A 13,603-nucleotide genomic window follows, 5' to 3' on the forward strand; every position below is an offset into this window, starting at 1 on the left:
ACTAAGATTGAAAGGACAACAACTTGACTTGGAAAAAAGTCCTGGAAGTACACACTGTTCCCCAATAAAGTCCTGTTCCCCTTCCCCAATAAAATCTTTAAAAAAAGAGTATGGAAGAAACAACCGAGATGGTGCAATAGGTAAACGCTATGCTTAATTTCTCTCAACACCACATCAAAATTACAATGAATCTACAAAACAACCATTATTGAGAATTGCCTAAAATAAAGCTGAACTGAAGCCTTTCAACTTAGGACACACAGAAGAAGCCACCACCAGACTAGTAGGAAGGGCAGAGACACAAAACAGGCTGGTCCCACACCCATGTGTAACCATTAAAAATCAGGAGGGATGTCTCGGCTGTGGAGGCCCCCGCACCATCCCCCAGAGGAGCAAGAGATCCCAGCCCCACCTCACCCCAGGGTTCCAGTGCCAGGGAGAGAAGTCCCCATAACTTCTGGTTGTGAAAACCAGCAAAGATTGTGACTAAGTGAGACTGCGTGCGGCTGCACTCACAAGTGTTCCTCTTAAAGAGACCATGTGGACTTACCCACCAACAGCATCACTTGCTCTGAGTTTCAACGCTGGGGCAGGGGAACTGAGTTGTCTGGCTTGGGATGGGGCCTGCAGAAGTGACTTTCTCCTGGACAAACGAGCTGGTAGAGGCCATTGTTTCTTTGCTGAACCTTCCCCCTTCCTGGGGCGTGAACACAGGAGGCTGCCATATCTGAGTCTCTGCCATTCCTTCTGTGCGCCCGGGCAATTCAATTGGAGACCCCGCCCCGCCCAACTTTTGGGCACACCCAGGCCGCTTCCATTGGCTTTTTCAAGCAGACTGCCCACCTTGGCTCAAGCTGCAGACTTTCCTAGGGTCTCTCAAAGGTTCACTGAACCCAGACAAGGAGCATCTGGCTTGAGCATGTCCTGTGCCTCTGGCTGAGCAGCCCTAAGCCGGCACTAGAGGCACCTGGCCTTGATTTGCAGCTTGGCCTCTCAAGGCGCTTCCAAGCACCGCAAGGGTGGCAGCCATCTGTGGAGTTCTCTGTGGCGCCTGTCAGGTGGCTCCAGGTGGGGCATGGGCTGTGGCTGAACTTGACCTACAGCAGATCCCCTCCACGGTTGTCCTGGGGCTGACGCCCCTAGTGGCCAGCTTAAAAATGAGCTGGAGCCTTACCCAGCTTCCTCCATGTACGACATAAGCAAGGGGTGGATTGGGCAGGCACCAGAGTCCTGCTCAGGCAGATCCTGCTCTGTAGGATCAGCCCCTGCACAAAAACTCTTCCACTGAAGTCAAGGCCAGTCCTCACAACCAGTGAGCCCAAAGGTCAGTCCCTCCAATTGATGTGCAATGACCAACCAAGGCTCAACTACAAGAGGAGGGCACACACAACCCACACAAGGGACATACCTGGAGTGCATGGCTCAGGTGACCAGAAAGACTGTACCACTGAACCCCACAGCACACCTACTAAATGAGGCCACTCTACTAAGCTCAGAAGACATGGCAGCTCTACCTAATACATAGAAACAAACACAGGGAGGCAGCCAAAATGGGGAGACAAAGAAACATGTCCCAAATAAAAAAAACAGAACAAAGCTCCAGAAAAATAACTAAACGAAATGGAGATAAGCAATCTACAAGATGCAGAGTTCCAAACAGTGGTTATAAGGATGCTCAGTGATCTCAGGGAGAACTTCAACAGAGAGATAGGAAGCATAAAAATGGTGATGGAAAACATGAAAAAGAACCAATCAGAAATAAAGAATCCAATAACAGAAATGAAGAATATATTGCAAGGAATCAACAGTAGATGAGATGAAGCAGAGGAGCCAACCACAGATGTAGAAGATAATGTAGCAGAAAACACCCAATCAGAATAGCAAAAAGAAAAAAGAATTCAAAAAATTGAGGAGTTTAAGGGGCCTCTGCCACATTATCTTCTGCCACGTTATAGGGGTATCAGAAGGATAAGAGCAAGAGCAAGGAACTGGAAACTATTTAAAGAAATAATGACAGAAAACGTCCCTAACCTGGTGAAGGAAATAGATATACAAGCCCACAAAGCACAGAGAGTCCCAAACAAGATAAACCCAAAGAGGCCCACACCAAGACACATCATAATTAAAATGCCAAATGTTAAAGACAAAGAGAGAAACTTAAAAGCAGCAAGAGAAAAGCAGTTAGTTACCTACATGGGAGCCCCCATAAGACTGGCAGGTAATTTCTCAACAGAAACTTTGCAGGCAAGAAGGAATTGGCAGGAATATTCCAAGAGATGAAAAGCAATGGCATGCAACCAAGATTGCTCTACCCAGCAAAGCTGTCATTTAAAATTGAAGGACAGATAAGGACCTTCCCAGACAAGAAAAAGCTGAAAGAGTTGATCACCACCAAACCAGTATTATAAGGAATCCTAGAGACTTCTTTAAGATGGGAGGGGGGTAAAGGATGGGTGAAAAGGAAAGGGATCAAGAAGTACAAATTGGGTGTTATACAGTAGTCATGGGGATGAAGTGTATAGCATAAGGAATATAGTCAATAATATTGAAATCACTAGGTATCCTGCCAGATAGGTACTAGATCTGTCAGTGTGATAGATGGGAAGGGGGTTTGGGGCAGGATGAAGAAGGTGAAGGTATTAAGAAATACAAATTGGCAGTTAATACAGTATGGGGAATATAATCAACAATGTTGTAAATATCATGTAAGGTGCCAGATGGGCACTGGACTTATCAGGGGGATCACGTCATAGGCTGTTTCCCATGTGCTATACAGCTGAAGCTGAAGTAGAATAATATTGAATGTCAACTATAACTAAATATATAAGCATTTTATAGTCACAATCTAGGGAAGATAGTCAATGGTATTGTAACAGCTATATAACATGTCAGAAAGGTAGTAGTTTGTGGGGTGGGTTATCACTTTATGAGGGGTTTAAATGTCTAACTATTATGTTGCTTTATACACCTGAAACTAATTTAAAAAGAAATAGTCTGGAGACTTTGCTAGAAATAAACGATAGAGATTTATTCAAGGGTCTTAGAGTTTGCAAACTGGAAACACAGCTAGGCAAAAACCCAGAAGTGTTCCAAAGAAGAGAGAAGTGTTAAAAAGTCTTATAGTAAAAAAGCATGCTCTTGAGAATTATCAGTCCTGCATTGTTAGTCTTAGGATTGATCCAGGGTGGTTACCAGTCAGAGGGCAGTCAGTCAGGATGAGGGATGCCATTGGTCCAGAAAATGGGCACCAGGAGGTCTGGTCACATCCAGTGGTCTGGATAATAGATATCAGATAGATGTATATGTGAGTCCATTGGGGGGCAATTTGAGTTCTATCTGGAGGTCCAGATGCATATCCAAGTATTGACACAAGACTGGAAAGTTTCTTAAAAATGTAAGTTCCCAGGCTAGTTAGAACATGAATGGGGCCTTTCCTCAGGGCTTAACCTTCATAATGTTAACAATTGTAGCAGCTTGTGACCCCATTTTATATATTTCCTATCTTCACTCTTTCCTCAATGCTTATGAAAATTATATAACTTGGAAATATGCTTATATTATATTGTAAGCATGTATTCACAAGCCATATGTAATTTAGTATCCTTTTTCCTCTTGTATTAAGGAAAAAGGCAACATACTAAATTACATACAGATTGTGAATCTGTATACTCCTATGTAATAAAAACAAACATAAAATAAAGAACTAAGATTATTGAGTGCCGTTCTATCAGGCAATTCTTCTAAATACTTTACATATATATTAATCTCCTATTTTTCCTAACAATTTATAAGACAGGACTATTATGTTTAATACCCGTTTTATAGATAAGAAAAAAGTGAGGCTCAGAGAAGTTATATAATTGGGCCAAGGTCACTGAAAGGACTGGGATTCAAGCCTGGGCAGTTGTGGCTACTGCTTGAAAAAATATTGACAACGGCTGCCTCTGGGTGGTTGAAAAGAAGGCAATTATATTCCTTCTATGTTCTGCATTTTTACAAGTTTTTTGTAATGATGAGAAAACGGCACTCTAAAAGGGTGAATTAATGAATTGTTCTGTGTTCCTATAATAGATCTGAGCAGAAAAAAAAAACTTTTTTAATTGACCACAGGACTCCATTATTGCAACCAAGGAGGTCAACCCCTTGCTCCGCCAGCCAATTCTATTCCGTACAGAAGAGAAAATTAGAGTAAGCTCCATTTAGGGGTTAATAGTTTGAAAACAGGTGGTTTTTATGAATGCTGAGAAATTGGCCAAGGCTAGTGCTGGGTTCTCGGTTTCAATGTCACACTCAAACCCCAATCTAACAGATAATTGCTGCACTCAGGTGAGAAGGGACGCGGGCGGGGAGGGATGAAGGGGCAGTCATGTCCCAGGTACTGGGCACGCTGTATCCGCTGCTGGAGCTGTGAGGTTCGTTTGTTTAATAAGCGCTTGATATATTGGCTTAGTTGGAAGAAGGGGTTAAAATGCTAATCATGCCGGTAAGGAATGTGAAATGGAACAAATGCCACCATATTTGCCTACAAGGAAATTTTGTAACTAGGGACAATAAATCCATTTTACAGTAAGGACCGCTTAATCAACTACTGAAGGATTGCATTTTCAGGTCCAGAGCCCACTATCCCCACCCCAGCCCCGTACTTTGGTACCCTCTTCTAAGGACTACAACTCCCAGCCTAAGGGAGGTCTCTGCGCATGCGTTGTAACGACCTACGCCTACATTTCCCAGCGGGCTGAAGGGCTACGCTGACGCACGCGTGCGCCCTTGCGTCTCTCTTCCAACTCGGGTTTGACCTACAGTCGCCCGGGAGAAGATGGCAGCCCCAGCAGTGTCCGGGTTCTCCCGGCAGGTGAGAGAATGGAGGTCCTGAAAGCCAGAGGGAGGCTCTTTCCTGGGGTGACCCATACCAGACTCCTAGAGCAACAGTGCGACAGCTGGGGGAGCGTGGCCGCCGTTCAGGGTCATGGGGCCCGGCGATTGGGGGCGACGCAAGGAGGCTTGGGCGGCCCTGCTTCCCCGCTCCCGGACGTCCACGGGGCAGTGGGCACGGGGCTGCGCGTGCCTGACCTTGGTGTCCTCTGAGCACAGCTCCGAGAACCTGCAGGCTTGAGGGTCACAGGCGATGGGGTCCCGGCTTCCCTGGATTGCGAATAAAGGACACGGTCCACCTCCAATCATCTTTCTTTGTCGTTCTAATCAAACCTGTCAGGGGTCACTAGTAATGCTAAAGAATATTTGTAAAGCACATCGCACATTTTTTATAAGGGAAATGAGACAAAAAAAGTTTAAAGGATTCGTCTTTGGCTGCTCAGCGAGTAAGCGGTAGAACTGAGGTTCGAACCCAGAGTCACGCAGAAAATGGAGTTAGAAAGAAAATGTGTGCGCTTTATAGTGCATATTAACACAGTGCTTTAAATATCATGACGTCTGACAGCTTAGGTAACTCTTTTCCATAGTGTTAAACAGGCTTTTAATCCTCACAACCAGTTTTGCTATACAGTACACTGCAGAGCTGGGGTTATTTGAAGGAGGCCTGTGCCCTTGCAGGTGCTTTTTGAACTACGGATTCCAGCTCTGTTCCTAGATAGATGAGATACCATCTCTCGGAACTGGGGCCTATTCTCGTGTTAAACTCGGCTGCAGTGCTCAAGGGTTAATCTTTATTTGCACATAGCATTTGGATTCTAACAAGATCTGTCTCTTGGAAATCATGACTGGAATCCTCCCACTTTTTATTAAAGTCCTGCTAAAGGGTAGTAATACAAATGGCAAGAATCTTACTAAATTTTTTTTAAATACATATTTCATCAAAATTAGTGTTGTCTCTCATCCTGGTGAGCTAGCTGCAGCCTGTTCATAGCATAGTAGGAAGTTAGTGGGAAGGCGATTTTCCAAGCACCTTGGGGTGATTCTCAGCAGGGATATTTACTCCTAAGCAATAAAGAACAGCTCTCCCTCATGTAATCTATGTGATGATACAAAGAAACATACGTAAGAAACTAACCATTTAAAAGTGAAATTGAAAATTTCTTGTTATTGGTTTAAGTAAAGAAATCCTTCAAGTAATCTTGTTTGCTCTACTTTATTTTTTTAAAGGTGCGATGCTTCAGTACATCTGTGGTCAGGCCATTTACCAAGCTTGTGAGGGTAGGTCAACTTATTCTGTTGTAATCGGAAAGCAGATGAATGTGTATGAGTCAAACAGCAGTACCGCTAGGGCATGGACTTTTGTATAGTTACTACCTAAACCTTGGCTGCACGATTTGTGGGTCCCAAAATGTGATGCGGTGGGGGGCAGGGAATGAAATAGTGTTGAATGCCTGCTGTGCGACAGGCCCATACATAACCTTTAAATATGAGAATTTTTTAAAACCATGTAATGGTAATGGGAAGTAGCTAGCCTTCCCAGTTTACAAAGGAGGAAACCGAGACTGGGGAAAAGTTGCCCAAGGCTGCTCAGCTTGGTCTTAGAGCTGGACTGGAACTAAATCTTTCTAATTCAAAGCCTAGGCATTGCACTACAACCATACAGCACCACTAAGCATGTGTAGTCATGCACTGACGGCAGTATATAGGAAAAGGCCTGTAGTTTATTGTGAAAAACAATTCAAGCATCAGGCACTTATAAATTGCTGAAGGGCTCCTCTAAACTGAATATTGATGAGGAGGTTCTGTAAGGAAAATTTATAGTATTACTATGAGATGTATAAAAGTATGCTTGTATATGTTTCACAAATGCCTGTTTTCCTGGCTCTAACATGTTTAAAAACCTCCTGGACTTAGAACTGAATAGTATTGCATTCAAAGGAAGCGTAAGCTTATCTCAAAATTAATTTCATTGAATCATAGGTAGTTAGAGCTGAAAGGGATGTTAGACATCAGTTTCCTAAGGCCCTTGATGAAGAATTGAAAGCTCAAAGATGGAGTGACTTGGCCAAGGAAATATTTCTTAATTTGTTTGAGAATTGCCATTCAGGAGAGCTCTTTGATGACACATTTGAATTTTCTTTGTGTTATAAAAGATGTGTTTTTTAAATTGTAAATATTTAATCCGCCTGTTGACTGTATACTATTGTCTTGACTGATATTCCTTTTTTCTTCCGCCCCTACCCCACCCTTGTTTTCAAAGCCACCTGTTCAGATATATGGTATCGAAGGTCGTTATGCCACTGCTCTGTATTCTGCTGCGTCTAAGCAGAATAAACTGGAACAAGTAGAAAAGGAATTGTTGAGAGTCGCAGTAAGTAGCTTTCCTTATTAAGTTCCCTTTTTATATTATTTTCCTTTAGTGTTTTGATTATGCATCCCTTTTCTCTGAGGTGTATCCTCAGAGAAAAAGAATAACGAAAAAAGAAATCTGTTTTCTTTAATCATGTTGATAGTAATCATACTGGGTATTATTCTGAATCTATTGTATAATAGGTACAAACAGATAACATAAGGCTATTGATATTACGAACTAAGATTTCAGGCTAAGAGAAGAAGTAGAAATATGAGATGGTAATTTAAGAAAAATTGCCATTTCAAAAGAAAATTAAGAATTCACCATTGGGGGTGGCCGGTTAGCTCGGTTGGTTACAGCGTGGTGCTAATAACACCAAGGTTGCTGGTTCGATCCCACATGGGCCACTGTGAGCTGCACCCTCCTTAAAAAAAAAAAAAAAAAAAAAGTCACCATTGAAAATCTATGCTTGTATTCCAGGTATTTCCAAAATAGTATTTATAGTTTATAATGATTTTATCTTACTGGGAATTTATTTTCCTTAGGAAGCCTTTCCTTGGTTTTCATTACTTTATTCCCAAGATGTGAGGGGGAATGAGCAGAGCGTGCAAGGCAGCAAAATTAGTAAAGATGTATGTGCTCCATACTGAGGACAGACTGACGAAGACAGACCGGGAGACTGCAGGGAGCGTTCCTTTTTTTTTTTAACATGAAAAGAAGAGTAAATGAACTGACTTAACACAAGCCTACTCTATAACTTAAATAGGAGAATCTCTGCTGTAATCTTCACTGAATTTTCTAGTTAACAAGTTTGTACGCATTTTCTTGCATCCCCTCGTCCTCCCACTTTCTAGCTGCCACCTCTGGCAATGCGTTCTGCGTTAAAGACGAAGAGGGAAACAGTCCAGTACGTACTCTCTCCAGACAAAGTTGTGCTCTTTTGATTTTATGTTTTAAGAAGTTCTTGTATTTTTTAATCCACATACTTCTAAAGAATTTTTTTTTTAATCTTACGATTTGGGGAAAAAACCTCACAGACTAGTTGTATAAAGTAATACATGTTTTGTTCATCTGTATTTTGAGTTTTTATTGGGACTTCTGTCCTGATAGACAGTCGTTTTAACTACTTGTCTCTTCCTTCATCCAGTTACCTCCGCAGGTAATGCTTACAGCTAATGCTTTCCTGTGTTGTGATCAACTCTTACAATCCTCACAGAGCCAACAGTCTAACTGTTGGAGACACTCGAGGGGCTGGGGGGGCGGAGGCGGGTAGCAAGAGCAGACAGGATGTCACACAGGTATTTTGGGAGGTGATAACTGTTGCCCACTACTTGTCATTTGTGCCCATTTTAAACCTGAACAGTGGTATTCGCAATGGAGAGAATGACCTGGCTTGTGAACATTAGAATGGGGTTTGACTAAAACCTAGAAGTCAGTTAAGACGTGGAGACATAGAAGGGAGGCAGTTACCTAAAAACTCTGTATAAATGAAGAGTAGCAATTTTTTGGCACCTACAGAAAAGTGATGCTACATAGGTGTCGCTAACTGTCCGTTGGGAACCCAAACTGCAGAACGCTTTTAATTTGCATAAGCCAGCATTTTGTGGGGGAAACGTGTTTCTATGAGGCCACTCAAGTTGCGGTTTTTGCATTAAATGGCAGTGTAGGACAAGCAGCCTGGATCAGAGACAGTGGTGGCCAGGAGCCTGGGAGAAGGTGCTAAGAGTAACGGAAAGGCTAATAGACACACGTAACTGAAAGACGCCCACGTGCTAACACCCTTGGCTTGTTGGAACTCTGGCCTAATGCTAAAGGGGAGCAAAGTGCTGGAAGCTGCCCTGGGTCACTGAATCCAGACATTGATTTAGCACCATGGAGACAGAGTGGTCTCTTGTGGCCGTTGCACTCCTCTTTCTTGTCCACATTCCCTCCCAGACTGATGGAGGCTGCCCTGGAAACACCAGAGGTCTGTCGCAGGGTTAGGTTGGTTCTCCGCAGCTCTGGAGCCAGGACAGAACCAGGATCAGCCTGAGACTGGGGGGCCCCCTCCTGGGCGATGGCAAGGAGGCCTCTGCAGTCACAGGACCTTCTGAGGTCTGCACTTGAGTGTGGGCATCACTGGCATCTTCTCAGTATGTGAAGAACTAGAGTCGTGCACAATTCTGCAGAAATTATTGTATCCTGTGCAAAATCATGGTGGGGTGGATTCTTAAAGGTAGAAGACATTATTTGATTGTAAACTTCATCTGTGCTTTCACAGGGCTAATTTAATTCATGAAATAGGTGATTCATAAGAAAGTATGTATATGGCCGCTAGGATCGTTTGTTCTCTAAAGAGCTTAAGAGATTTTTTTTTTGGCACTTTTAGCAACTCTTGAAGGAACCCAAAATGGCTGCCTCAATTATGAATCCCTATATAAAGCGTTCCGTTAAAGTGAAGAGCCTAAATGACATGACCGCAAAAGAGAAGTTTTCTCCCCTCACATCCAACCTGATGAGTAAGTATTGGCTCTTTTTCACCGAAGTCTGAGATTTTTGCTACTAGAAGTGTGGTCCGTGAACCAGGAGCGGCGGCATCACTGCCCTTTGGCAGTGACGACTCTCAGGCCCGCGCCAGCCTCCTCAGTCAGAATCTGCATCTTCCCCAGCTGCCCACGTGAACATTAAAGTTTGAGGAGCACTGTCTAAAGATCCTGAGATGTAAGAATGTCTGATCGCAGGTCAGGAGTTTCAATCCATGGAGGCAACCAATGGGATTCATACCAAGAAAATGGTTTGTAGCCAGTGGCTGTGTCCCTCTGCCCTTGCAGACAGTCACATTCTTTGGTACACTTGGATTGCTTTTCAAATCCCGTGGTCAACTCAGAACACAAGTTCCAAAGAAAATGTACTCATGTCATCATTTTAGAATATAGCTAGTATGTTAATTTGGTAATTCGTAGCCTAACATTGAAATCTGTGACATAAATATGAAAATCAGACTGCAAGCTGTGATCAAGAATCTGCTGCAGATCTGTGTAAGACACACCCCCTTACTGCCTTAATGCTTGTCGGTGCAGTCTTTTAAAAAAAAAAAAAAAATTGAATATACTTTTTAAATAACAAGTTGCATCTTCTCCATTCACATTCTTAAAAGACATTGAATATAGAAAATTAAGCTTTCTTTTGAGATGAATATAATAGCTCAGTGATAACCCATTTTAAGTGAGTTTGTGTTACTGAAACACCTTCACTTCCAGATTTGCTTGCTGAAAATGGTCGCCTGAACAATACCCCTGGAGTCATTTCCGCCTTTTCTACCATAATGAGCGTGCACCGTGGGGAAGTACCTTGCTCAGTTACCACCGCATCTGTAAGTAAAGGGTTGTTACTGCTGCACTGGCCTTGGCATTTTATGCATCGCATTTGGCGGGGTGGGGCAGGGGGGAACAAGGTGAAATCAAGAAATTGGGAAAGGTGACTTGGCACTTGGCACTTCGTTCTTATACCAGCTTCTGGGAACTTCCCCTTTGGAAGGGCCAGTGTGTATCTTATTAGTGCCTCCCTGACCAGTGATTATTCGTAAGGACTGTAGATTGGCTTAAAATGCGTTAGGAAATAGTGGTTCATGATCCATTACAGGTTCGAGTTATTTTGTAAATACTATATTTAATGGTTGACTGAAACTAGTTCCCAAACTTGGGTAGTGGTGAATGGGGAAGGGTAGGGTGGATAGGCCCTTTGATCTTATTGACGTGCTGAAGGGAGCCACCATTTGCTGGGTTCTTTGTAATGTATTTTTTTATTATGAAAGGCCTATGTGAAGTATAATTATAATACAGATGAGGAAATATGCCCAGGGAAATTAAGTTGCTTGCCCTAGATCACAAAAAGTGAAGCAGGATTTGAATACAGGCCCCTCTGTCAGCAGTCCATGTTCATAAGCTACACTCCCTCCCCAGGATTAATTTTGTTCTTAAATATTTTCTTCCTACTGGAGTTCTGTCAATTTAGGAAAACGGTCTGTGGGGCCTGAGTATCAGTGGAGCGAGGTGGGTTTCCCTGGGCTGTACAGTGCCTGACCTTGTGGAGACTGACAGGTCTAGTGTCTAAAAGATACTCTACCTCCCTGGGAGAGCACAATTTTAAAGCGCCATTTTAGCACCTACCTCGCAGAGAGTCCTGCCAGCTTGGGGGTCGCAGTGCCCACTGTGTTACAGAGCTCCGGCGGTCACGCTGACCTCGGCGAGTGCGCGTACAGGTCGTTCTTCAGTGATTACAAGGACGTGGGTTTTTTAAAGGTTACTGAATTTTGTGAAAGTTTTTTAGAACCAATACTAATGCTTTTGATGTTGAAACTCCTCGGTAAATGAGTTTCCACTGTTTTAAAAAAAAAGTATACCTTTGATTAGTGACAAAGGGCATAGACTTTAGAAATAGACTGATTTCAAATATTGGCGCTAGTCCTCACTTGCTGGTGAGACCTTTGGTGGGTTTCTTAACCACTCTGAACCTCAGTTGTCGCATATGTGAAATGGGCATAATAGTTGGCCTCCCAAGGTTGTCCAGATGAAACGAGGTTGTGGGTGCAGAAGGGCTGGCCCTCAGTGCACATCTCAATGGAAGGTGGGCAGATAGAGTTCTCTAACCTCAAGAGTCCCAGTAAACAAGTTTTGATTGAACACCGATAAACTTACCTGCCCTACCCCCCAAAAGATACTGTTAGATTTTGCAAAGATGTTAAGGGTTTTTTGTTACCTTTGGGCTCTTGGATGAGTGGGTAAGGAGGTAGGATTTGTGACAGGTAAAAGGCCTTTTCCATTGTCACCTAACCAGGAGTAAGAGCTGGGGCAAGAGGGGGCTGGATGTTGGGGTGCTTGCTCAGTATGAACAGATTACAGAGCAGTACAGACTTCAGGAGCCAGCCAGCTGCCCGGGCCCCCTCGAGGAGTTTCACTGAGTGGGGTGGCGTGCCAGAGCCCCTGGTAACCATGGATCCTAAACGATCATAGAACCAGGTTACACTGCGGCTTATCATCCAAGAAAATAATAGGCTCACGCCGCGCCCACCAGGGCTGCACAGGGCAGAGGCCTGCATCCTCAGGCATAAAGGTCAGGATTGTTTCCCCTCAACCATTCCTAAGAGCTTTGCTAGGACTGGAGCAGAGACGGGAGGGAGTGAACCGCCAGGGCGCCCCTAGGTGTTCTGATGAGTGGCTGTTGATCACCCTGGGTGGGCCCGCGGGTGTTTAACACAGGACTTCAGGAGGCCTGTCTGGTGGTGTGTGCCTGCTTGTTTTCCCCTTTCCTTTTATGATGGGAAGGTTCTGTTTTGCTTTATCTCAGGTTTAAAAGATGGTTTTGTCCCTTTTTAGCCTTTAGATGAGGCCACTCTTTCTGAATTAAAAACGGTGCTGCAGAGCTTCCTAAGTAAAAATCAGATACTGAAATTGGAAGTTAAGGTAGGTTTTTAATTGTGTATGGTATGTTTCCTCGGGTTAATTTGACACTTAAAATGGTTACAAATAGTGAAAAATTAAATCCGATTACCCACTAATTTACCTATGGTAGAAATTTTATGTTCTCAGTTTAAATGATTACTGATTCCATTTACAATTTGACTGCTGCCTTTTTCTAGATGTAATTATAATGTCTTAAATTGATGTGGCACATAGACTTTTCAGAGCACTTTTTCATCTTTCCATTTAATTAGTGAAATGTCAATGTGTTTTCATACATCCAACTTATTTTCTTTCCTAGACTGATCCATCAATCATGGGTGGAATGATTATCCGTATTGGAGAGAAATATGTTGATATGTCTGCAAAAACCAAGATTCAGAAGCTGAGTAGGGTTATGCGGGAGGTTTTCTGAAAGTGAAAGTAATTGATTTTCTGTCAGGGAAAATTCTTCAACTTGGAGCAACAATAAAATGCTTCCTGAACAGAACACACTGTGTTTACTGTCTTTTAAAGTAGAAATACAGGGAGCCTTATTTTTATATCTTTCTTTCAGTATCTTCCTAGTTTAAAGGCTAAAGGCCCTTGGGCTGGAGAATCTAATTTTTGTAGATTATTCTTAGGAATTTATGAAAGCTTGTGTTTGTTCCGAAAAGTAATTACCACTTATTGTGGCCTCATTTTATGCCAGGGACTATTAAGTACTTAATGTATCTAACCTCATTTCCTTGGCCTCTAAACCCAGAGCCTGGGGAGGGGCTGAGCCTGCAGGGGGAGTTAAGGTACCAGCGAACCTGGCTGGCTGTTGTCCTCTTGGAGTTTCAACTGTTGGCACCCGTCTCTAGTCAAGGATACTGGAAGTTGTTCTCTGAGCCCCAGAAACCCGTGCTGGTCAGACATCGGCAGCTGCTCCACGCTCCACAGCTTCATGCTGCCTGCA

General features: G+C 43.3%; 1 protein-coding gene across 1 annotated transcript; it reads left to right on the forward strand.

The window, feature by feature from the left end:
• The first annotated feature begins 4,742 nt into the window (after nt 1-4,742).
• On the forward strand, nt 4,743-13,153 carry ATP5PO (ATP synthase peripheral stalk subunit OSCP). Its single transcript, XM_019730248.2, has 7 exons — nt 4,743-4,852; nt 6,100-6,150; nt 7,133-7,243; nt 9,594-9,723; nt 10,465-10,577; nt 12,580-12,666; nt 12,965-13,153. Exons 1-7 carry the CDS (start codon nt 4,817-4,819, stop codon nt 13,076-13,078), a joined length of 642 nt encoding a protein of 213 aa, XP_019585807.1. The 5' UTR covers nt 4,743-4,816; the 3' UTR covers nt 13,079-13,153.
• The last annotated feature ends 450 nt before the right edge of the window (nt 13,154-13,603 follow it).

The sequence above is a fragment of the Rhinolophus sinicus genome, linkage group LG01, assembly GCF_036562045.2.
Source record: "Rhinolophus sinicus isolate RSC01 linkage group LG01, ASM3656204v1, whole genome shotgun sequence".
Taxonomy (NCBI): domain Eukaryota; kingdom Metazoa; phylum Chordata; class Mammalia; order Chiroptera; family Rhinolophidae; genus Rhinolophus; species Rhinolophus sinicus.